This window comes from Caloenas nicobarica, chromosome Z (genome assembly GCF_036013445.1).
Source record: "Caloenas nicobarica isolate bCalNic1 chromosome Z, bCalNic1.hap1, whole genome shotgun sequence".
NCBI classification, from domain to species: domain Eukaryota; kingdom Metazoa; phylum Chordata; class Aves; order Columbiformes; family Columbidae; genus Caloenas; species Caloenas nicobarica.
The window spans coordinates 62,005,183-62,031,168 of record NC_088284.1 but is presented as its reverse complement, the minus strand read 5'-3'; the positions used below and the strand labels follow the sequence as shown (position 1 = coordinate 62,031,168).

General features: G+C 36.5%; 1 protein-coding gene across 2 annotated transcripts in view; it reads left to right on the top strand.

Annotated features, from left to right (window-relative positions):
• PTPRD (protein tyrosine phosphatase receptor type D) overlaps positions 1–25,986 on the top strand; it is a 372,025-nt gene that overhangs the window by 122,340 nt on the left and 223,699 nt on the right. For both annotated transcript variants that reach the window (XM_065657714.1, XM_065657713.1), the window contains exons 3-4: positions 20,452–20,597; positions 24,696–24,837. In XM_065657714.1, the coding sequence (XP_065513786.1) occupies positions 20,452–20,597; positions 24,696–24,837 (288 nt within the window). The remainder of the gene's footprint in view (positions 1–20,451; positions 20,598–24,695; positions 24,838–25,986) is intronic.

Genomic DNA, 25,986 nt, shown 5'->3' with positions numbered 1-25,986 from the left:
GAGAATTTCTACTTCAGTGTAAATTTTTTATGCTACAGGATTAAACATATGCTTACTGACTTTATAAAAACATGATGATACATTTCCCTTTATTGCCAAAAGGATCTCTGCCCTCTCTCCTGCATCTTAGTGTCTGAAAAAGCTGAACTCAATAAACAGTGTTGATATTTGATTTTTTATACCTCTTTGTTCTTCTGATAATTGTTTCATTGTGAATATAGTTCTAGAAATTAGTTATAAATAAGAGTAATTAAGACTAATTAGCAACTAAGACTAATTAAATAAGTAGCAAGATTAGGATAAAGAGATAATTTTTTTCTACTTGCTGAAATGCGTGTATTTCTGGAATAAAAGAAGTACTGTGTACTGTGATATAGCCCGGCTAGCAACTAGAACGACATGCCACTTGCTCACCCTTCCCCCTGCCCCAGTGTGATAGGGAGGAGAATCAGGAAACAAAAGGCAAAACGCATGGGTTGAGTTAAAAACAGTTTAACCAACAGCAGAAAGGTAAAATGGTAAGCAATAGCAATAGTAACAATGAAAGAGGATACAAAGTGAGGGATACAGAGAAATCCCTCACCAACTTGGAGGAATGATGTCCAGGCTTCTCCCAACAAGCAATCCCTCCAGCAGCAATCTCGAATGCTGGACCACAGCTCATGATTGAACACGCTTTTGTCTAATCCCCTGTACTGGAGCAGTGGAGACTCAGACCACACCATGTGCCCAAACCAACCACGTCACCCTGCAGATCCCAGAGAACAAAGTGATGCCCAAGCAGCGAGTGTCTCCAAGCAGTGAGAGTTCCTCTCCCACTGGCTCCTCCACTTTATACTGAGCATGACCTCATATGGTATTGAATATCCCTTTGGCTAGTTCGGGTCAGCTGTCCTGGCTGTAGCCCCGCTCGGTTCCCTGTGAAAATTAACCCTGTCTCAGCTGACCTAGCACTTTCCACTCCTTATTCCATACCATTTATGTCATGCTCAAGTCTTACACTTACCAATACATTCCAATTAATTACCACCACTTTCCCTATTTTTATATATATAAACACATAGATATTATTCCGTTAGTCCATGGCATCATCTTATCCCTCTCAAATGTTCATTGAGTTCATTTAGTCCATGATTTTGGGTTCCACCTGTCATAACAGTCTCTCAGGGCAAGGAAGATAGTATGTGGTGTTGGATTATTGCATAGCTGCATGCTGCATCTGAAACTCGTAGCTAGTGTATCTGGTGTGGTTGTGTCCATGGTCAGCAGGTTATAGGTGTTGACCTCAAGGAAGTTACTGGACACCAGTTGTTGAAGCCAACTCTGGTTCCATCACTGCTGCTCTTTGTTCAGTTTTATTGGAGTTCATTTTTCATTGCTCTGAGAGGTACTTAATACTGTTAGTATGGCGTATGCTATTATGTAGCAATTAACAGTAACAATTAACATCATATAGTTCATATCATGGAGTATTCTCATCTGGAATCAAATTCCTTTGAGGTACACATTGGAATTTTCCATCCTTCAGTATTACCCACCAATTTCACCCAGGTCCTTGAGCAAAAGAAACCCCATGGTTGAGTTTGCCTTTGCCTGAGGCAGGAGTAACCCAGACTGTTCTCCCTAATGTATTTTTTCATGTGCACTACAGGGACTTTATCCCCTTCTACAGTACATGAAAGTTTTGACTGGGCAGGGCCAGCTCCATTGGTAGATCCCCTAGTTTTATCTGACCAGGTGGCCTTTGCTGAATGTGAATCCCAATTTCTGAAGGTTCCACGACCCATTGCTCTTAGTGGAGTTTTTTAACAGTTCATTGTACCGTTTGATTTTCCCTGAGGTTGGTGCATGATAAGGGATGTGGTACACCCATTCAGTGCCATTCTCTTTGGCCCAGGTGTCTGTGAGGTTGTTCCAGATATAGCTATTCATTTAGTCTCAGTGTGCTCATGGCTAATTTCGTGCATAATGAAGTAAGCATGCAAACTTCTGTTATTGTTGAAAGCTGTGTAACTTATACCTGATCACACCGTTGTAAATGTGTGCTGCTTGCTCCTTAAACTAAATCTAAAAATAATGGGCCAAATCTTCAATTTCTGTAAATTTGAGCAGTGTTGCTGAAATTACTGAGTTTCGAACACCTTACAATAGTGAAGAAATTAACCAGCTCATTTAAGAAAGCAACTTACCTGTACATAGTATCCCTATTTTCTCGTTCTTGAGAGAGGACAAATATTTTACATAATTACTGACATATCAAATGTATAAAACATAATATCAAGTGATGACAGAAGTGATTTTCTAACAAAGTGGAACAAAATTATTTTCAAAACAGTGCAGTCTTCAAAGATTGCCTAACAGGAATGATCTTTTACAGAAATTTAGTTGCATCAGAAATCTAGTTGCATGTCTAGTCAAGTTCTATAGCAATATGTCAGTTCATGCGCTGTATCTTGCAAAACCTTGATTTCATGAGCATAATTGTAGAAATCCTTAGGAAGTTCTATAGGTGTTTGTCCTGAAAAGCAGTACTAGTACAGGAGTCATTCACAATCATAGAAAATCTAGTAACACGGGCAAAAGGCTGACCCCACTTAGTAACGCCAGTGATTTCTCTGGCACCAGGATTTCACCTGTTGTGGTCTATAGCAAAATTTATCTTAGTCTATGACCCACAGTATTGTAATAATTGAATAGTGTCACTCTTAGAAAAACAGTTAGAAAGAGAAAGACCAATCCATAACATGTTTCATAATCCTCATGAAATTTTCAGGGTTGCATTTCTTTCACTATTCTACATGTCAAGTTTCTGTATCAGTCACTTAAGCACTCAGTTCTGTTGTGTTCTTTTTACACATTCATCTGATCTTGAGAGAAAGATAGCTACTCCTAGAAGTAAATGTCTGGGCTTTGGAGGTAACTATGAATTTTTTATCCATTCTTCATTGTTCATTCACATGAAACTGTGCACACTTGCATGACTTTCATTGCCTTTATATTTCTTTTAGAAAAGAGGTTAATTTAGTCAGTACTGAAAGGTCACAGTGAAGCAGTATGTGGGAAGAGCATTAATATTTTCAAATAACAATGATGCAGACAATTGGCTCTGGCTCCACAGTGCAAGATCCAGTATTTATTCTATTTGCAGTGTTTGGCAATTAAAATTACTTGGTCATAGCCATCCCACCTTTTAACAGTGTAATGCTTTAGTTGTTGGACTGATTTCATACACCTTTGCTGTGGTGCAGAGGAATCACCTGTAAACAAGATAAGAAAGAAATGGAGAGCATGGTGGAAACATTCACTGGAACATGATCAGAAAGCTTAAGAAATAAGTCCTGACTTCCATCAGAAAGGACTTAGATTCTCAGGTCTGGGAGAACAAGGGAGGCTCAAGATGGGAATAGGATAAAGAATTCAGTTCCACATAGTATAAAGAGAAAACATGCTGGTAGATTGTGAAAGAAATTTGACATTCGAGAGTTACCAGAAATTTGAACTTGGAAGTTACCAATATGGAGAGATTTACGCACATGCACAAAATCTCATTTAGTTAGTGACAAGGAAAAAAAATCTTTGTAATGGATTGCAGAATCAAGGGAGTTCAGTGTGTGTAATGCAGTATGGATTGGTATGTTGGTTTGGGGTTTTTTTTTGTGAGAAATGGTAAGGGAGGTGAAAAGTTTGGTGTGTCAATATGTTTGTCATTTCTGAAGCTGCTGTTCTTAATTGTGACATGTATAGATGTGCTCAGGCTTACCTTAACCATTAGGCGGACAGGGTAGCCTGATTGCCTGTTTGAGTCTTGATCTCCCTGCAAAGGTCCATGTAGTTACTTTGGTAACTTGAGTTACTTTGGTTACTTGAGGGGGCTGTGGCTAGTCGTTAACTGTGCTGCCGTACCTAGATTAAAACTGACTAGAACATTTGTATGTGACTGTAATCACAGGAGTGACTGCAGTATGGGTAAGCTCAAAAGTGAGGGATTGACACTATTTGAAGTTTTGGGACTTTTTGATGTGCTATAAATACACGTGTAAGTTAGCACTCAGAACCAAAAACATTTTTTAGTTTGCAGTTTTGTTTGCTGTGGTAAGTCATACAGTCAGGAATTATTAGGTTTTGGGGGTTTTTTTGTATGACTGGTAATTTTCTAACCTTATTCTCAAAGCATGATAAGTAATAGGAGTTCTTAACTACGGAAAGTGAAGTGTTTCTTTTTAAAATTAAACTACCTCAGATTTTGGTTTTCCTTGTGTTTCTTTCTTCTGATTTTATGACATAAAATAATTTAAGAACAAACTGATCTTGTGTACACTATATTCATATTTTCCTTCTTAGTATCTGTGTATACTTGCATATATCTCTTTGTCTATAGGAAAGGACAGTTGCGAACATCCTCCTACTCATGTCCTAGTAGCAGGGGACAACAGCAGAGAAGCCAGTTCACCAAATATGTTTTCAGAACTTTCAAAATAATCAGAAATCACAGGATTAGTTCATGATGTTTTTAGCTTCTGATATCAAGTTGAATATCTCAGGTTGGAGTTCCTTAACCAATACAGGCTCCTGCACTGGGAAGAATGAGAACTATACTTCTTTTAACTCTGCCCAGCAGATGTATGCCTGTATTCCAGTGCAGAGCTAATTAAATAAGAACAGAAAAAGACCTGTCATATCTCCTGATGTTATGCTACAGTCTGATACAAATATGTCAAAATGTACATATGAACATACCACACTACTGTCTGTTGAGGAGGGAGAAAGCGCACAAAAAATTGAAGCCTTGTGTTCTTCATCATTAACTGTGTTGGTGGGTTAAGGCCAAACAAATGAAAAGAATACATCCGGTGCTCCAATGGGCTTTTCTTTGCTGATTTCCATCTCTGTCAGTAATAATTTTATATTGATTCTTCTCCTCACTTTCCTTTTTTCTTTGGTACGCTATATTGCATTATATTGTATTATTACAGTGAAAGGCACTCCTTAGAATAATGAAAACAAAAACTTCAAAGAGTTTTTTTTTTTTTTTCTGGAGTTTTCTGAAAGCTGTCTACTTTGAGAAAGACATTTGGTATTAGAAGTGGAAGCATCAAAGTATAACTTCTAAATATTTCTTGCTAACTCTAATTAGATTTTTTTTCCGGTTGTGTCTGCCAGCTTTTGACACAGCGATATGCAAAATTATTGAACCTCCAGAAGCTACTTCTCTAAAGGTGTTCAGTGAAGGAACAATATACATAGTAGTTGATTCTTGTGATTTATGAACAATACGGTAATTCATTCAAGAGGTTTTATTATTATCCTACATGGTGCATTGCATATGGAGGAACATGAGTAAATTACAACTTTCCAGACAGCCCTAGGGAGCAAGCAACCTTTATACATACTAAAGCCAAAGGTTTAAAACATTTTACATTTTTAATAAATTTATGTGGCTGACTGGCTATATGTTCATATTTTTACTTAAATTTTTACTTAAACAGACCTGAAATTCCTCTTGGTTTGGGTTATCCTGTCGCATTCTTTGACCAGCAAGTTCTGCTTCTCTTTTGATGTTCAACGTTTTTTTTTAATGAAATGAGCCTTGTTTTCAGTGTGTTTCTTATTCCTGTCTTTCCACAGCCCAGTTCCTCTCCTGTTTGGATATTTGAGACCAGCTATTGAGTGTTTTTTGGTGATGTGCTATATTCTTTGCATCCCCAGCATCAGTAGTCTAACTTCTTAGGAATTTGTGCCAATAGATTGATTCTTGTTGTGAGAAATTTATTTCTGGTTATCTTCTTACTTTCAGAAGGAAAATCAGGTCGAAACCAAGAAGTTTTGCAATGATACAGATTTTACCCTACATTTGTATGATTCCTATGAGCAGACTGTAGCTTTGATGATGGAGTACAATGATCGATCACTACACGTTTTCTGCATATGCAGAATATGCCATTGAGATTCAGACATATAGAAATTTGAGTTCACAGACAGCAAATCCAGGTTCTCAATTCTCTTTGGGAAACATTCAGCTATTTTAAGGTATACTTTTAAGAGGTTGCTGAAACCTGATGTTTTCCTAAATTTCTAATTTCTAAACATGCATATCACACAGATATGAGTGTATCTGTATGTATTTACTGTTATATAAGTGAATATTTTAAGTTAATATTATAATTAATGTGTCTGCATAATTAAAACTTTCAATTCTATTATTTAAATGGACACACAATATTAATTGTACACCTTTGAATTCGAATTAGGATGCAGGGCAATATATTTTGCACAAATAATTTATTATAATTTCATAAAAGATAACTGCTTTCAGTACATACCTCTCTCAAAATGAGCAGTTCTCATTCAGTACATTTGTGCAATGTAAGCTGATTTCCTTAGAGAAAAGAGTGTTAATTAAACCAACATTTTGCAATACTGATATGCAGAGGACTGCAATTTTCAAAGACTAACAACTTTGCCAAATAGTTACCAGTATTCACTGACACTCTAAAGATTTGGGTGTAGTTTGTTTTTCTTTCCTTTGGCCTAATAGAAGTTCCATCCTTGTTATAAGTACATGGGGCTTAAACTGTAACATTTTTAAGCCCTCTCATTCAAAGCACAAATCTACACAAATTTCGTAAATATAGTGACTAACCACTACAATACTGCTTCCTATGTTTTGCAACATATGTAAGTAGCATAATCCTGAAAGTAGGGAAATTGAGATATGGAGGTTAAGTAATTTATCTGAAGCTAAACAACAAGCAATTAGCACAGATGGGATTAGAATTACAAAGTTTTGGCTCTCTGCCCTCTCTTCTGTCCAGTAGCCAACTGTCACTTACAGTGCTTTTGGCTTCCAATTTTATCTCTTGAGACCAAACTTCACTGAATTTTTTTTTTTATTCTTCTTGCTACTTAGATATGAACTGAGAAGAGAACCATGACTAGGACTGATACTACTTTTTGTTTTTACAATAATTGGAAAGGACATATTTGCCCGTGAAAGAAAAAATGGAGGGTGCAATCCTTATTGGTAGTTATATTTCAGTAGTTTTATTTTATTTTAAGATGGGCGTGAACTGAGCTTTCCAGTTATCATGGAAGTTTCAGAGTGAAAACCTCTACGAGAGGGCAAATGTAAGTTAGCTTTTTTTTGAGAAAGAAGCTGTCTATTATGTCCTATAAAACTCTTGCAAGCTTGTATTTTGTAATCCTTCTAAAATACCAACTATACCTTAAAAACAGTAGATTGGATGAAATCATAGAATGCATTGCAAGTACTTAGTGTCAAATCACTAACTTGAAAATGCATTTAATTTAATTTCATTTCAGACCCTGCTAAGATCTCCTCTGAACATTGATATTTCAGTGGTACAGTCATGATCCCAACTTATGGGGATTCCTTCACTGTAAAAACATAATCACTCCACAGATAAAGCATAACATAAAGCCCAGGTGTATTAACTTCGTTGATTTTGTATTACCTTCACTGACTCTCTTGGGACCACACACCTGAACTGACAGTGCCAGTTTGGTCTGTTTAGCTCAGTCTCAGAACAGCTGTGGATTGAGCAAGAAGGGCATAAGACAAGGACAATGCATGGGAGGAGAGTTTTCTCAAGTGAGGATAAAGCAGAATTGTGGTATTTGATAGGAATTCCTTTTAGGAGAGATGACCAAACAAAAGTGAGGCTCTTCACAAGCTGTGTATACGACATTAATAAAAATCACTGGCAGTGCTTTTAAATTTGACACTGTAAATAACCTGTATGAATGGAACAAAATAATTTCAGGCTTCTTTAGCTGAGTAACAGAAAAGGTTTGTATTCAATGATGAAAGAAGCTGGATAATGCTAGTGTAAGATTTCCTCTTACAGCGTGGTATCTGGTCACACATAAGACTCTTGCCCCTCTTCCACCCTGAGTTTGTCATTGTGCCTCCCTTTAACTGGCATGCCCTTGACTGAATGTCAGTTCCATGTAGTGTTATGATTTCTTGGTATCTCCTTTTTAGAGAGGAATAAATTTATGTTAAACGGGGAAGAATGGAAGGTATCATTGGTGAGATACAGATATAGGTAAGCCATGCACAGCACTATGGACTAGGATTATCTATGTAGGTGTTTTTTTAATGACTGAAAACTATATTAAAATCACTTAAGTAACGTGAATAACCATGCAATATTCTTGTAAAGCAAGTGCAATGCTACATCTACATACAAGGTATCAAGTAATTGTACTCTTCAGTGATTTTGGGTAATAGATTACAGAACATCGTTGTATGAACTGCTATTGTATATCAGAATTAAATCAGAAATGGACTTGGAGTAATTAGAGTTTTACCTCTATGTAGTGATATGTTTCTCTGGTTATGTTTCTACTATTTAATTGAATTTTTGAGCTAATTGCAACTTCGTTGTGCATACCTTTATATGGGGTTTTAGTTCTCACATTCTTGAATGTATTATATATGACGTATAGAATATATACTTCAAACTTCTGCTGGCATAACTTTATTGGAGAGGAGTTAGATCAATATATAATGGCTCCTGTAGAACAAGTTGAAAGAGCAGATGCAGTCTTAACTACAAAACTGCACTTCAGGAGTAGGTTATTTTGTGTGTTGGCAGTGCATTTGCCTTACTGACAACAATATGCGACTTACAGGAACTTGTATTCACAGCAGGAGCTACACGGTGGGACGCTTGTGTAGTACCGAAAACACACAGTATCAAAAATACTGCCCATGTAAATTCATTCTAATCAGTACTTATATACCTGCATAACTATGTCCCAGAGCAGGTTAGTTTACTGTGTTAACCATACTAATGTACCTTAAGTGACTTGTAGGCAAAGAATTGGGACAATCCACTGGGGCCTTTAGTGAGTGAATCTTTTCTAATACACATAAACAGTTTTCTGGCCTAGTTTATGAATGTCTGCTTATGCATCAGTAATGTATCATCTTACAGGCCACACTAACCTGTCTTTTAGTACATCTGAAGCTTGGCTGCATTGCATAGCTCTCACAGCACTACTGGTAAGAGGAATGTATATTCTCTTGGCTGGACATCTAATTTAGGTTTCCCGTAATCGATTGTTGTGGGCAAATGGTAAATGTTATTTTACAACTAATAGAGAGGTGTTTATCAAGTTCTGGGATGACGTAGTTCTAACCTTGTAAGAGGAAAAGATTTATGAGGCTCTACTAAATAGTATTGTTCTATTTTATAGCAAGTATAATGAAATAATCTTTTTATTAGCCAGTTTAGCTGAGTAAATTGCACTTATGTCAAGTCATGCCAACTCTTCATGCCAGTTCTCAAGCTGAAAGTCATCTTAAACCCCTTAATGCCTCAAACTGTCCATGTTTATGTGGACTTTGATTTGTCCCAACTAAAAACTGTCTGCCCCTCCGCAGTTTAATATTTTAACCCAACAAAGAAAGAGGTGTGAAATTATGTGTTTATCACCAGAACAAGACATGATTCTGTCCAGAATACTTCAAAAGAGCAGAAGATATAAACCGCCTTGTCACCAAGTTGAAGGTCGGTTATTGCATTTGAGACAGGTTTGATGAATACAAAGGTCACCTTTATATACCCAAGGAGCAGACTGGGTATATTCCTTATCTGTTGTGGATCAAGGCTGAGGACTAGTATTTGGCCAAAGGCTTGGTCCCCAGGCTAAGCCTCCTCACCTAACCTGAAAACATAAATGCAGAAGGAAGGTCTTTTCAGTTTTAGTAGCTGCAACAGAAGGCTTGATTGACTTCAAATTATCTATCACCCATGTTCTTATAGACTTTGATAACATATGTGTTTTGACTTTTATAATTTTTTCTTTTTTTTACCTTCAGCTGGCAAGATCTGGGGATGATTTTACAATAAATGGATAACTCTAAGGCATTTTACCCATACAGGCATGTTGTGCGGAAGACTGGTATCTTGGGTCACTTTCACAAAACATTGTAGCAGTTTGTAACAATGCTTTTCCAGTTTGATGTGCTGGCTGGTTGAGGTATTGGTAACATGGCAGTTTGCCTCTAGTGGTGGAAAAGAAAGAAGATACTTCAAGTCACGTGGTCTGTTTTCAGGCAGAATTTTATTAATTTCTCTTCTGCTTGAATAGGAGTTATGAGAATTTGCTTATATGAGTGTCTTGTCAAGCATTAACACTGAACCATATTTAATATGTAAATTTTGATGGTTTCTTTTCTATTTGAGTCATTAGATAGGCAATTTTGCTTTCACAGTTGCTAATCAGCAATCTTCCCTGTGTATAAATGGCCGAGTATACATTCTGTTTTGTTTAGATTAAAAAAAAAAAAAAAGAGTAGAAGCTTCACTCAGTTGTTACAGTGCCCCAATTTTATTCTTCCTAGTTTTGGTACCTATATTTTAGGAGTTTTTATAAGACTGAAACACCAATAAACGCCATCTCTCTAGTCATAACCCAGATACTTTCAGTCATTAATTGCAACTCTGACCTGAAGGATCTAGTTATCCCCCCTCTTCTCTTAGAGCAAAACTCCTCTGGAAAGAGATCAGCTTGCCTGGCATTTCAAGATCCTCTTGTTCTACTTTGCGCACTGAAAAGGAGTGTCAGCTCTCAGTTACCAAATAATTCATATGCAGTCCGCAGACATTAAATTTTGAAACAGAAGCAGTAGAGAGCTTTGAAGCGGAACTTTCTTTCATTAAATTAGTGAATATGACAAGGTTATGTAATGTTCCTGGGGGATGAAGTGGTGCACGTCACTAACCTTTTAGTTTCAAGAGGCTTTATGCTTTTCATTTGCTGCTGGAAGAAGGCTTAGTACTGGATTAACTAGCAAGTTCCTCTTTCTAACTCAGATAGATTAAGCCCACCCAGATTTTACATATACTGTATGTGATAAATAATATGTATACACACGATCTTATACCTATTTTGTATTGTGCATTAGAACACATATACTGGTCTGTAACTTAAAAGCATATGTGCAGTTGGGTTAAATTTACAGTTTTGGAATTCCTATAAGCATGGCAATGATGCCTACATCTTTCAGTGCTCAGGTGAATAAAATACTAGAACCAAGCATCCTGATTATCTTTTCTTAACGTAGCGTAAACCAGAATTCTTGAGTAGAAACAGCTGAAGAGACACTAGAGTGAACAACAGGAGATTTAGAAACGAATATCTAAAACTGTTTCATTTTCTGTAGTGATATTTAAAAGAATGTTAAATTTTGCAGTGAAGGTAGTGGATGTGTAGCTCTGGCAGGTAAAGCTGTATGCACAAGTTGGGGGCTGAAGGCAAGAGAAGACAGAAGTGGGAGTAGGTTTGGCTTCAGGAGCCTTCTCCTTTGTCCTGATCACGGAGGAGTCAGACTCTGTTGGCCCATCAGCCCTCGCTTCCCCTTAGGCTTAGTGCAATAGCGCTCTGCCAAGGCAGCAGCTAATGGCTGGTCTCAGTTTTACAGTAAGTGTCCTAGTAATTTGTCACGAAACCAACTTAAATTGTTATCAGGTTGCCTGCAACAGTTTTAACAGAAAAAGCACAGCAATAAATTCTTTAGCTTCATCCTACTTAGGGTGTAAATGTGTTGGTATATAGTATTAATAAAAGGCTTTTTTGCAGGTTTCTCACATAGGTTCTTCTTTCTCCCAGTTATTATAAACTATAAATGAATATCAGGATTGTGGGGGGAGGGGGCTGAGGGGGATGATGATGTTAGTTGGCAAATAAATAAATGTCCGCTGCTATCTATGTTGGTTTGTATTCCTTCTGTGTCCCTAGGGCTCAGATAATGTCTTTCTCTAAAAAAGCGTAAATAATCCACAATGAAATGAGCTGGTACCAAGGTTTGCACAGCCTAGAGGTACAAATTAGGAATGTGCTATTTTAACATTAGACAATTTGGAAAATGTAGCCTGCCTATTCTACCTGTAAGGCCTTACTTCTAAGTGTGTCATTTGATTTCGTATTTCAGGGAAGAATTAATTCAGTGGTCAACCTAAGTAAACTGGCACTGCGCATTGCAGAAAACTTGAAAACATAAAGATAGGCTTGACTTCTAATATTTTCCTTGGGAAATCAGGAAGTGATAATCCTTTTTTGAACCACTTGCTACAATTTTTAGGGTGGGTATGCTCTGGCTGATTGAAGGCTGCGGAACTGGAGATAACTGCTGAACTGGAAAACAAAAACCAAACACCCACTCAAAAAACCCAGACTTTTTTGACATAATTGTTTCTTCGGAGGACTTTTGTTTTTAGAAGAATATGTGTAGCAGAAAGATGGTGGGGAGATAAATGTTTTCACATATTGTAAAGACTTTATGAGCATTGTTGCAGGAACTGGGTTTTTAAGAGGATATTGTGATGCCTGTAAAGTGAAATGCCTTAGTTTCCTTCACCCAGGATTTAGAGAAACCTGTGTTTATAGCTGCAAATAATTTTTGTGAACTGAATGGATCAAGGTCTTCAGCTGGAATTCGTTGGCATAGCTGGGTTATTGGTTATTATAGTTACAAAGACAAAAAACTGGTAATTTTCATTAACAGGATAATAAAACTATTCAGCTGCTCAGAGTATCATGGCATTTGGAGATTGTGTTGTTGCTACTCTTACTGCTGAAGGATGTAAGGATGATGCAGTCTTAAGATGTTTACAGTGAGAAACAGGCAAATTTCATGAGCTTGTCACTGACAGACGAGCCTTTAGTAACATATCAGTTGGTAACTTTAGGATTTCTTTATGCAGATTTCATGAATACAAATGGATGCTCGTCCGTCCTTACAGAAATAAAAAGCTGATTAACTTTCTTACATAGCCAATTTGCAGACCTACTGTAAATGCAGGTTAGAATTAAGGCAAAACAATTGCTTATAATAATGATCAGTCTAACTGATGTCATAAATTATGATTAATGAGTAAATTAGCAGTGAATGCTGTAAATAAGTGTACTTCGAAAATTCTTTTTAATAAATAAATGAGCCCAAAAAGCTTTTTTAATTAAATATTATGTATATGTATGATCGTTTTTTGAGTATATTAACTCCTAGAGGAATTGTGAAAATAATAACAACTCATGTAATTTGTAATGTATCTATACAGTCTCAGGCTGAGATTACATGCAACATTTGCCTATTTGTTCATTTTTACCATGACAGGAGCCTTCACCATTAGTGAATGTGAACCCGTTTTTGGCCTGTTTACTTAGAATATATAGCAGTTTCCGATAAGTCAGTGGGATGCAGGGAATATAGCATAGCGAGTTGTGAGGTGAATAAATGGTATTTTTTTTCTTTCACCCTATGTGGGAATTTTCTGAGTGTATAATTTGGCATAGGAAGAATGACTGCAGAATTATAACTAGGAATGGGTCCAGTCTCATTTCCCTCTGAAACCTGGTATCACTAGACCAGTAATACATAGGGACTGTGCACTAAGTGACAGTGATTCTTGTGATGGTGTGTGTGAAGTATCCCGAAGTGCACAGGCACCTGGTAGACCACATTATTGGTGCTCAACCTGCATTTCTAAGTGGCAGATGAAAAGGTTCCACGGGAACAGTTGCGAACGTATCATCTTCCAGCTTTTATTGCTACAAAGCAAGTCTTTACAAGCAAAAAGTTACTGTAATTTTTCAGGAGTCTCTTGAAACATCAGTATATATTAATTTACAAGAAAATAGTATATTTGAAAGAAGCACCTTAGCATGTTTAATGTTTTCTGAGATCTGTGTTACTTTATTAACACTGATTATGAATGCTGACAAAGGATATGATGGGATATGATTTTTGGATTTTTTTTTCTGATGTAGGAAACATTTTCATATTTCAAGCATATGATGAAGTTTATTGACAAGTTGACTTATGGTGTGCTAGGAGCTGCCATACAACCACATAGAGGGTCTAGAAACAGAAATGCATTAAAGTCTGCGTTCTCTATACATCTTGTCCATAGTAGGTCTGCATGCTGACCTTACTATACTTAGGCTGCAGACATTCCATTAGCTCTCACTTCAAAGAAGGTGAAGTCTTATCCTTATATTTATCTCTTAATTAGAAGAGTTATGTCAATAAAAATGTCTCTACACAAGAATATCTCTCAGTAGTTGTGGAAAGAAAGGAGCTGAAGTACTAATTTCAAAAACATTTTCTCAGACATTTTATTTGAGTGCAGAGGAAAAGTATTATGTGTTCTCAAAGCACAGCACAGAGTATAGAACAACAAAGTTAAACCAGTTAGATAATTCTGTAACATGATGAAATGTGAATTAGTTGATTCCATTCACTACTTCAGAGCTGTACTTAACAAAAGACAATGTGGAAGTGCAAAAAAGAAGAGCTTTTTTATGCTTGTGCAAAGCTATCAGAATTTTCCAATCCAAGTAAATTATTTTAGTGTCAGGTTATAAATATATTTTACGGAGCCTCAGTATACAAAAAAGGACAGCTTCTTTCTGGATATTGGTACACTATTTCGGAAGTTTCTGTGCCTCCTCAGGGGACAGATTGGCTGCTTGGTGAAGCAGCAACCTTACCTCCATGGCTTTAAACTCCTTAACACAAACAAATTGACGCTCAGTATATTTAAGGAGAGCTAGCATTAAATTCTATTTTTGTTCAGGTATTAGAGTGTAGTTTGCAGTAGCTCAGTAGTTGCCACTTGAGCTTCTCAGGAGTCCCAGCAAGAAGTGCATAACAAGCAGCAGAGGGTGGGAGCCCTCAGACCTTGGATGGCACAGCTTGTGGTACTCTCCATAAGTCCAAGTTATGGAAATCTTCTACTGTAAAATTTTTTGCTTGACATGGTGTCAAACATTCAATATCAGCACAAAAAACCCAGAGTGGTTGCTGGTAGACAGACAAGCTGAAACAAACAAAACTTTTGGGTTTTTTGCATGTAATAGCCAATATTGCTGCAATTTTGATAGAATCATAGAATCATTTCAGTTGGAAGAGGACCTTCAGGATCATCGAGTCCAGCCACAGCCTAACCTAACTCTAGCACTAGACCATGTCCCTAAGAACCTTGTCTAAACACCTTTTAAACATCTCCAGGCATGGTGACTCCACCACTTCCCTGGGCAGTCTGTTCCAATGCCTGACAACCTTTCCATGAAGAATTTTTTACTCATATCCAATCTAAACCTCCCCTGGGACAACTTAAGGCCATTTTCTCTTGTCCTGTCACTTGTTACTTGGGAGAACAGACCAACGCCCTCTGTGATACAACCTCCTTTCAGGTAGTTGTAGATAGCAATAAGGTCTCCATTCAGCCTCCTTTTCTCCAGGCTGAACAGCCTCAGGTCCCTCAACTGCTCCTCATCAGACTTGTGCTCCAGGCCCCTCACCAGCTTCATCGCCCTCCTCTGCACTCTCTCTAGTACCTCGATGTCTTTCTTATGATGAGAAGTCCAAAACTGAACACAGGATTCAAGGTGGGGCCTCACCAGTGCCAAGTACAGTGACACAATCACTTCCCTAGTCCTGCTGGCCACACTATTCCTGATACAAGCCAGGATGCTATTGGCCTTTTTGGTCACCTGGGCACACTGCTGGCTCATATTCAGCCAGCTGTCAATCAACATTCCAAGATCCTTTTCTGCCAGGCAGCTTTCCAGTCACTCTTCCCCGAGCCTGTAGTACTGCCTGGGGTTGTTGTGACCCAAGTGCAGGACCCAGCACTTGGTGTCATTGAACCTCATACAGTTGGCCTCAGCCCAATGATCCAGCTGGTCCTGATCCCTCTGTATGGCCTTCCTACCCTCCAGCAGGTCAACACTCCCACCCAATTTGGTGTCATCTGTAAACTTACTAGGAGTGCACTCAGTCTCTTCATCCAGATCATTGATAAAGAGATTAAACAGAACTGGCCCCAGTGTTGAGCCCTGGGGAACACCACTTGTGACCAGCCACCAACTGGATTTGGCCCCGCTCACCACAACTCTTTGGGCTCGGCCATCTGGCCAGCTCTTTATCCATTGAAGAGTACGCCCATCCAGGCCATGAGCTGCCAGCTTCTCCAGGAGAATGCTGTGATGATGCCCACAAGAGAGTTCAAGTTCAGAAGTATGAGGTGCTGATTTTAACTGAATTTTGCTTTTGTTATTGTAATTACACTTCAGTTATTTTAATTGCAGCTTTATTGAAATGTAACCAAGTAGAGTATCAGAAGAGCTGGAAGGCTGTGATATCATAGCTGGTAACCTATTACATCTGGTTTTTTTGGCAGATTTAATTGCACTGGAAGGTTCCCATATAGATCGTTGCTGTGCTTAATGAAGTGTGCTGTAGAGAGTTTTTGCTGGACTCTACACTGCTGTTGTTAAGGGAGATTGAAAATAGTTGTCAGTTCTCAATCAAAATTGCCCTCATGTTAATAAGCACAACTGTGTGTGCAGTGTAATTGTGTTTTCTATTAGAGTGCCTAGCAGCTTAGGTGAGAATCAATGTCAAGAAACTGCCAACATTAATTGTGGAGATAATTTGTGTCAAACCTTAATTAATAACCTTTATAAAGATAAAGGCAACAAATACTACTTTTCATTTTTTGTTCTTTTCAGTTATGATTTCACATACCCTCACAATGATGATGGTCACTTTATGTGTAATGAGATGAACATGTTGATTGAATAATGCAAAGATGGATTGCGTAATACCTAACTTTCTCCATGGCTGGCTGGCTACTATCACCATAGTCTGAACATCTCTTGACCATAAGTGAGTTTATCCTCACAACACCTATTAAACATGCAGACATTATTATCCTTCTGGTGCAGCTGCTGAGCCTGAAGCGGAGAATTTAACTCATTTGCCAAATTAAATGTAATTTTCTGAATTTAAAGATGAACTGCTGAAAATGGCCATGGTATGTATGAAAATGTCTGAAGTGTACAGGACTACTATAAGTTTCCTGTTTCATATAAAATTATTTATATTCTAATAATAACTTGCCTTCTCTGATACTGTGTGATATGTCAAAGATACAATAACTGTCAAAGATCACTTTCAAGATTGGGCACTGGAGAAGAGTTGTGGCAATGTTTTTTTACAGGAGTTAGTTATGCAAAATAAAACCTTGTTTTTTCAGCTAGATCATGGTCTAAGGTAAATACAAATATCATCATGGTTCCCTGCTATAGTGGAATCTGAAGCTTTTTTATTGATGTAAATAATATGCAGTCTTTACATACAATAATATGGTATTCACTTACAATCTTAAAACTGTGTTGTATTTACATACATTGTCTTTACATACCATCTTAAACCCATGTTTTTCTTGAAAAGTATCTGCAAATAGGGAATTACATCATTATGTAACAGCTGTGCTTGTCTTCTGCCTCAAATGCTTTGTAGCAAGTGTTGTTAGTTAACAAACAACAGCTTTACGAATTGTCGGTCAAGCAAAAATTCACATAGGACTGGAAGAATACTGTTCTTCTTCAGGTAGCTATCAAAGCCACACTAGGTATTCTGTCCTATTTCTGCAGCTCCACTATGTAGATACAGCTCTGCAGAAGCTAGTAAGTGATTTCCATAAGGATTTATAGCATTTATGGTCCTTTACCAGGTTTGGTCCAGTCTTAGGTGAAGAAATTGTCAGAAAACTGATTTTGCCTCTAACAGCAGTTTAGTGGAAAATTTTTAATTTCCTATATATTGCTATGTGCACTGTTTGATAAACAGCTTTACAGAGTGTTGGAGATGAAAGGGATCTTGTTTGTTTCCTTTGTGTTCAGCAGCAGTGGGAAAGCTAAATGGTCATATGGTGTAAATTAGTGCATGCTCTCTTGTTGTTTATCTGAGCTGCGCCAATGGAGGGTTTGTCTCTGAGTGCCTGATGAGGAGGGAAGGGATTCCCCTTTTCTACATTATTTTATTGTTGTTACCATTAATATTATGTATTGCATATTAGTAAAAGCATATCAACCATAGATGCCATCGTGACATATAACCTAATAGTACAATATGGTGGGTTTGGTTTTTGTTGGTTTTTTGGTTGGTTGGTTGGTTTGGGGTTTGTTTGTTTGTTTGTTTGTTTGTTTGTTTGTTTTTCCCCAGAGCTAATTTAACATAGTTCGACATGGTCTTTGCTTATCATATTTTGTTGCTTTTCTTCTGGTTTTGGTTTAAAAATCTGCAGTTCTCCTGGTTCCAAGATAGTTAAGTGAAGTGTTACAGGACTCGATGCACAGCATGTCTCTTAAATTTAGTTGTTTTCCCTCCTTGACCCTTGGAATGCATGGCAAAATTAGCAAATTTTCCAAAACAGACCTTGTCTCTAAGGAAGTAAGTTACTTTATTGATGTTGAAATTGTTAGCTGGACAGTCACTGAATGTCTGAGTGAGGCATAAATTTAGAATTTGAAAGCTACCTATGAGCTACTATACATAGTTACTTTGAGCTGATGGATTTGCCCACACAGTGTTTTTCTTTCTTTGGTTTGAAGTTCAACACTGTAGTCACAAAATGTCAAAAAGAATAAAAAGAGAATGGCAGTGCATCATTTTTCACTTGATGGCATGCAGTCACAACTTGTGCCACAGAATATCAGCATATCAGATCCAGTCATGTCTCTTTACATATCAGAGTGCTGAATTAATACATGCATAGGAAAAGACTCAGAGCTAGCAGTTTTGGTGAAACCCAGATGGTCTTCATCAGAATACATTTCTGTCTTTTCTGTGGTCCAGGCATAAAATATGTGACTTGGGAAAGGATGTTTGGTTTCTTTGCTCTAAATGTATTTTATTTGCCATGGTTCTGGCTATTTTTTGACATCAGAAAAGTTCTTTCTTAAGTTCCCCATGACAGCAGTGGCACACTATACTGCTGTGCTCAGATCTGCTGTTGCATTTGGTTTCATGTACATATTCACCAGGCAAAATTAGCACGGCAGATAGTTCAAGGACACCTGAGCATTCTGAAAAGTTGAACTATAACAATTTTGCCTGACATTTCTATTAAAGAAAGAAGCATGCGTATTTTCAGGAACATTATATTTTTATTGCATTTTTTGAAAATTATCTTTGTGACTGGTGTGTTACACATTAGGGACAGGGTAATAAAGACTCGTTTTGTTAATTTAGGAGAATCTGCATACTCTCATACTTAATGTAGCAACATAACAACAACATATTGAGTTTGTTTTATAATAATGACCACTTAATATTTTCATGACATTTCAAATTATTTCAGGATTTCTTCCAGTGTTACATAAATGCATACTTGTAGTAGTCTGCTGGGTTTCTGACATTTAAGTAAACATGCTGACAAGAAGTATTGCCTGCGGAAAGACCAGTTCAGCAGAATAAGACATCAGAAGTTAAGAGTGGTAATTTAGAAATGAATGCTAGTACAGCACAGGTACATAACTGTCAGAACTAGAGAGGAAAGTGAAGAAGAGCAAAGAGGTATAGAACAGAAAGGAGATGACTGCTGAAAGTTGAAGATGAGAGCAAAAAATAAATTGTGAGAGCTGCTATAGAGCGACTACATGTAACAGCTTAAAACTGAGAAAGACTGTATAGCAAGTACCTGCATTGTCTTTTATTGGCCCTAAGTATTCACTTCATATCATTCAAATTAGCATCTTAAAGTGTATTGGATCTCTAAAAAATTCTCAGCTAAGAAAGAGAATGATGTAAATATTTATAGGAACTCTTCAGCATTTCTGTACTGTGGTTAGACATAATTTCATAGATTTTTATATTAAATCTTTAGAAGTCAAGTCTTGGTGTGAGTTTGAAAGTTTTGTTTCATCACAAGGCCAATAAATTCATTTTAATTATGTTATAATAAAAATAGAAGGAAAGACAATAATTAATAAAAACACCTTTTCCTACTTTTAAAATGATTTCGCCATTTCTCTTCCCTCTCCTGTTGTTGCAATAGTAGGATCTTTTTTCACTTCCTTTTTCTGACAGAGTAGAATAATGTGGGAGTGAACAGGAGCTATACGTGAAACTGTGCCCAAGCATAAATCTCTCTTCTGTTATAGCCCTTTCTTCATGGACTCTTAATACATAGTCATTTACGTTCACCACAGAAAACTTAAAAAATCTCCTCCTAAATGTCACTGATTTTAATGTCTCGAAGGTGAGAATCCTGTTTTCATGACATCCTGTCATCATAACATCAAGTCATGAATCATGATCTTATTCCAGCTGATTGATGAGCTCATTTTGCAACAGAAGACAAATTGAATTTTTTATTTATAATGGTCATAAATTATAATGCATGATCTTGCTATTCTGATTCTATCAGATTTCCATTTTAATACAAATTTCACTAGTAAAATCTGTAAGTACTTTCCTGACCTTTTAGTTATTTTTTTTAATGCTTTCTCTTGCAGGCAAATACTGTCACTGGAGAAACAAAACATTTCCTTTGTTTTTCATTTTGAAATTATGACATGGCTTCTTTTTTATGTTTACTAAGATTAATTTTGTTATTTTTTTTGTTTCAGCACCACCAAAGTTTACAAGAACTCCCGTTGACCAGACAGGGGTTTCTGGAGGAGTCGCCTCGTTCATCTGTCAGGCCACAGGAGATCCAAGACCTAAAATTGTCTGGAACAAAAAGGGAAAGAAAGTCAGCAATCAGAGATTTGAGGTATTAGGTCCATTGTTCTGTTCCTCTGAAAAACATTTAATTCCAGCCTCGCTTCTAATCCCAATATGTGTGCTATATAATCAGTGATTAAGCAAAATAGCTATGATTGTCAGTCATAATTTAGTAGAAGCAGTTTTTTGGACTTTTTATTTTGCAAGCTGGTTATGCATAGCACTGTTAAAGACAAAACTGCTACTGCTTTTTTCCTAAACTGTCATGGTCTAACTGGGGAGCCTTGATGTGCTTCTGTTCAGCCTGCTATCTTTTCCATGAAGGAGACGGGGAAAATTATTTGAGCAATAATTTCTGTCTCCAGAGAGCAAGCCACCTCCTTTTGTGACAGTTTGCATCAAACAGACCCAGGCTGCTGCTGCTTCTCCTGCCACAATTGCTTACCACTGTTTCAGAGAGAGATGAAAGGGACACTGTAGTTCCTGCTGCTGAAGAGGAAATGTAAAACTTGTTTGCTTTTGATTCTTTTTTTTAACAATAACCTAGGAAAAGGCTTTAGAGAAAGCTGTTTCCTCTCTCTCCGCAGCCTTCAATTAAAGGAAACAGTGAAGATAATCTGTTCAAAGGATACTGGTTATTTGGGGGAAATAAGACAACTAATATCATTCATTCTTTTAGTCACAGGAAAAAATAGTATCAATATGGCTTGACCTTTAACATGAAGAAAAAACTCAGGAAATGGGAGAAAGCTTGTAGTAGGGATACCAAAACTGGCACTAAGAGTGTATAATTTTCACTGAATCTATTTACTATTTTCAGTGTTAAATAATAATTTTCTGCATTAAGGAAACAACTGTTTGGAAGTTGACTAATTTGTTTATTAACCAGTTATGACATGCATTTTATGAGCAAATTATCTAAGATACACCTGAATAATAAAATCTTCTGTGTTAATTTTTAGTAGTATTTGGGAACATTGCTTGCCCTGGCTTTCAGGTTAGATTTATGTCAGCAGAAAATAATGGCATTTCTTTTATAAACTAATTTTTTTTAATTCATCTTTCATTCCAAAAATATTTAAAAGCATAGAAATTTGTTCATTAACGAGTATGATGCTTTGCTTTTAAATTTAATACAATGTGAGAAATAAAAGCATGAATTTAAATGTGATTTTCTAGTGCCAAGAACTGTGTGCACTTTGCAGAGCATATGCAGAGCTATAATTGGCTAGAGGCATTAACATAGAAATTTCATCATAAACTGTACACAATTTATTCCCTTCTGGTCACAAAATTTTCACTCAAGGTGAGTTCTAAACAGTGAAAGATTGAGCATGTACATGTTTACTGTGTTCATTCAGTTTTATTTTGCAATATGTCATGGTTTATTAGCTTCATATATTTTTTTCTGTGTACATATGTAGCTATTTCTAGGGAGAATAAGCAAAAATAAAAAAGTTTTATTTCCATAAAAAATATTTGAATGGAACTATAAAAAATAATTAAAACTGTTTAAAAATGCTTTCAGTGGACTGTTGAACAAGCTGTATATCCAAGTAAGATAGAATGTTATTCAAAGAAACAGAAAACACCAAGTATTTTATAATTTTTATTATAACCATTGAGCAGAGTAGTGATAAAGTGTGCAGAGTACATCAACATTTTAAACAACTTTCCTTCCTGTCCAAAGTAAGACCATTAATTCATGACATAGAATCTCTAGATAAGAATAGAACAACAGTAGAAATGTGATTCAGAAAAGGCACGTGGAACATTTAGGAAAGAAGAAACATCTGAGATTGTCAAGTGCACCAATAAGAGAATAAATGATTGTGCTTCTTTCACATTAATATTTTGTACCTTTCTCTGAGTTTGATTACTAAGTAATACAAGACATTAAAATGTTTTACCTGGCCACCTGTCTGTCCTCACAGAAGCCTAGTAAATACAGCTGGAAAGGACTTCAGTGGGCCATCTAATTCCCATGCTTTCCCAGACATGCTGAGGGTTACTTTTTTTTTTGCCCCCTCCAATAAACCTGGACAGCCTGCCACAGTATTTCATGAACTTTGCCATGATATTTTTTTCTCAAATGAAACCTGAACTTTTTTGCTGGAACTTGATGTACATAGCAATTGTCTTATCTAGCAACAGGGGAACAAATAGTCTATTCCTTCTCGCTTGGCAGTGGCCTCTGTATATCTGAAGATTATTGTCACTGAGTGTGGAATGTTCTTGCTTACAGGGCAGTTCTCACAACTGAGTGAGAATCATGGTGAGAGTTAGGCATCGTTTCTGAAATCTAAGGTTACAATAAGATCTTGTGGGACTTCACTATTAATCTTTCATCTTTTATTTATATTGCAAGTATATACCATGAATTAATGTGATACAGGGGGATTCTTTTTTCTCCTCTTGCTTCAAATAAATTCAAATAATATGAATTAGAAGTTTTAAGTAACTTCAAGTTACTAAGAAGTCTTTCTCAGAGGAACTTAAACAGAAGAAAAAAAATCGCCATTAAACCCCATGGCATTACACTGGTTTTATTCAAAAATCCATGCTTTTTTAAAGAAAAGTCTCATTCATTAGATGGAGAAGTGAGGGGAATTAGCTATCTGTGACATGCAGGAAAGGGGAGAACGCATCTCAGCAAAATTAAATCCATTTTGTGATACATATTTTGGAGACACCAGACTTGAAACTTAATCTCTGCAATACTTGCCCAGCCCAATCTGCTGCACTTGTTTTCATTGTCAACCCAGCTAGGATTATTCAGCGTTCAGATTAAAAAAATAACAGTTATTCTTTTTAAGTGTAACAATTGTGATTATTTGGATCATGTGCTTTCATTTGTTTTTATCTACAAATTGTTAGTCTGTCTGCTTCAAGATTGTGAAATTTTCCTTTCCCTCATAAATGTCAATTTATCAAGAATTGCAGTTATTCTCTTGTTTGTGCTAAAACCAGATGGTTAGTGTTGTATAGGTTTGTGTAGGACAATGACTTTACTTAAATATGAAGGAAAAAGAATACAGCCTGTGGGCTATCAAACCAATTTCTTCTCAGAGAAAAAAACAAACACAATAGATTTTTATCTGATTTCCACTTAGACCTCTTCTACTGCTGAGAAGAAAGTTAGCAATTCCTATAAGGAAAACAGGAAGATAATGGTCATGTAACCATATTTCCCATCCGTGTACCTTATTTCTCTCTTACTCTCAACAAGTATAGAGATCTAGTAGACTACTTGTGTGAAAATTAGACATACGGACAGAAACATATGTGTAAATTGGTTTGTGCATATATGTATGTATAGATTATGGCCAAATATTAATTATTTTTTAAAAAAAATAAAAAAATTTTGTCTGCCCTTTCTTGATAAGTGCCATTTACATTATGGTATGAAACATGTATTATTGACAATTTTTTTTTTAAATGTACATTAAATAGATTGATACTATTATTTATTAGGAAGGCTTTTCCAATGCCTGGAGTGCTGCTGTACTCGTTAATAACTGATGTGACTCTGACTGACCTTAATATTTAGCTTTATTATTTAGTCTCTTAACTGGTCACATGTTTTTTAATACATTGTTGGATAAATTTATTTACATTCTGTGGCTAAAATGCATAGCTAAACTGAGTAGTCCTATGTTGTTCAGAAATTGCTGTCCCTTTTTCATTTTGGAGCTAAATGAATGAGTGAACTGCACTCTGTGAGTAGAGTGGAATATAGCCTGCAGCAATTAAAATAAATGTAACTGGCGTTTGAAGATAGAGTACTTAAGCAATGAAAATGGAGAGAGATTGTTGATGAATTTCAGATTAAAAAACCATTAAGTTACAGAATCCTTTCTTACAGCCCTTGTTAGCTGGGGTTTTTTTGTTGTTTGTTTTTCATCCTATCTTTTCTTGTAACTATATTAGAGTGGCCATCAAATACTCACTGAACAGCAATGTATGTTACAAGGCATTGCCACTTAAACATTTTCCCATCTATGGGGAATTTGTCCTGATATGTGTATCTGAAAAACGAACCTGGTTTTGATGACATGAATACCAACAGGTCACTGTCCGTGAACAGATTAACTGAGGGATAGGTATTTGTAACAACATCTGTGACAGCTTTTGTTTCCTTCTATAGGTAATAGAATTTGATGATGGATCTGGATCAGTTCTCAGAATACAACCACTGCGCACGCCACGAGATGAAGCTATTTATGAATGTGTGGCTTCCAACAGTGTTGGCGAAATAAGTGTGTCCACAAGACTCACTGTTCTACGTGGTAAGTTCTTTCCAAACATAAGAAATTTACTTCATAGAGCTGAAAAGTGCTATGTTGTTGTAAAAGAGAGGTTTCTTTCTTTTCAAATGGATATTACGATAGTATTGATGCTGTTAAATACATTTTTTTTCATGTAATACTTGAATACAATGTTTCTGGTTTTGGTGGTTTTTTTTTTTTCCATAAAATGGTAATGTGAATATGCAGGGTATGACAGATTAGAGTGAAGAACAGAAATAAGTGAAACATGAGTGCCTTGCGCAACAGGTTGTTATATCAATTATTGATCAAAATCCAGTCTTTTATAAAGGAATTTGATTTACACTTTAGTGCTGCCCTGGGTAGCTTGGCTTTGTGTGATCAGCATTTACACAGGAATATGCCCAATTAGTAGTGGCCTTGAAAAGTTGCATAAATGGTTTCAAAATGAGGTTAAGCTTCTACAAATTTTTCCCCCCAAGATACAACACATAAAAATGGGAGAGCTTCTTCCATTTCAAATATACATCATCTGAATTATATTCTTATTTCAACAAGAAGTTTTTGAAGGTAGTAAAGGAAAAAGTCAATTTTTTTCAACTATCTTGCAGGGGTGAGGATATGAATGTACTGCCAAGTCTACTGTCTAGGTAATACTCAGAGGAGTAAATACTAGTAGTCAAACAACAGGGATGTTTAGTTCTGTCACCTGGAGATGAATGGAAACTGGATTTGGGGACACTTCACAAAGTATCACACCCTTCGGTTTGCAGGGTGGCTTTTATGATGGAAGATTACTGTCTTGTGATACTACATGGCATTACTTGATTTGCAGAATTAACTGCTAGGGGCCTGTTTGTAGGAATTGAAGTCTATTACTCAGCTTTGCAGAATTTAAAAGAAAATTTGTAAAATGTATGATTTAAATATATTTTTTAATCCTTCTATCCCAACAAATGTTGAGTGACAAGGAGGTTTCTTTTATTTTTCTCTGAAGTCGGAATTTTATTTAAAAACAAAAACAAAAACAACAACAAAAACAAACAAAAAACCCCACAAAGCCAAACAAAACCCAAAGCAAAACAAAAACCAAACCTCTTTACTTCTATTAGCTATTTTAATTGGTATGGATAGTTGTGGCATTACTCTTGGAGTCAACTAACAATACTA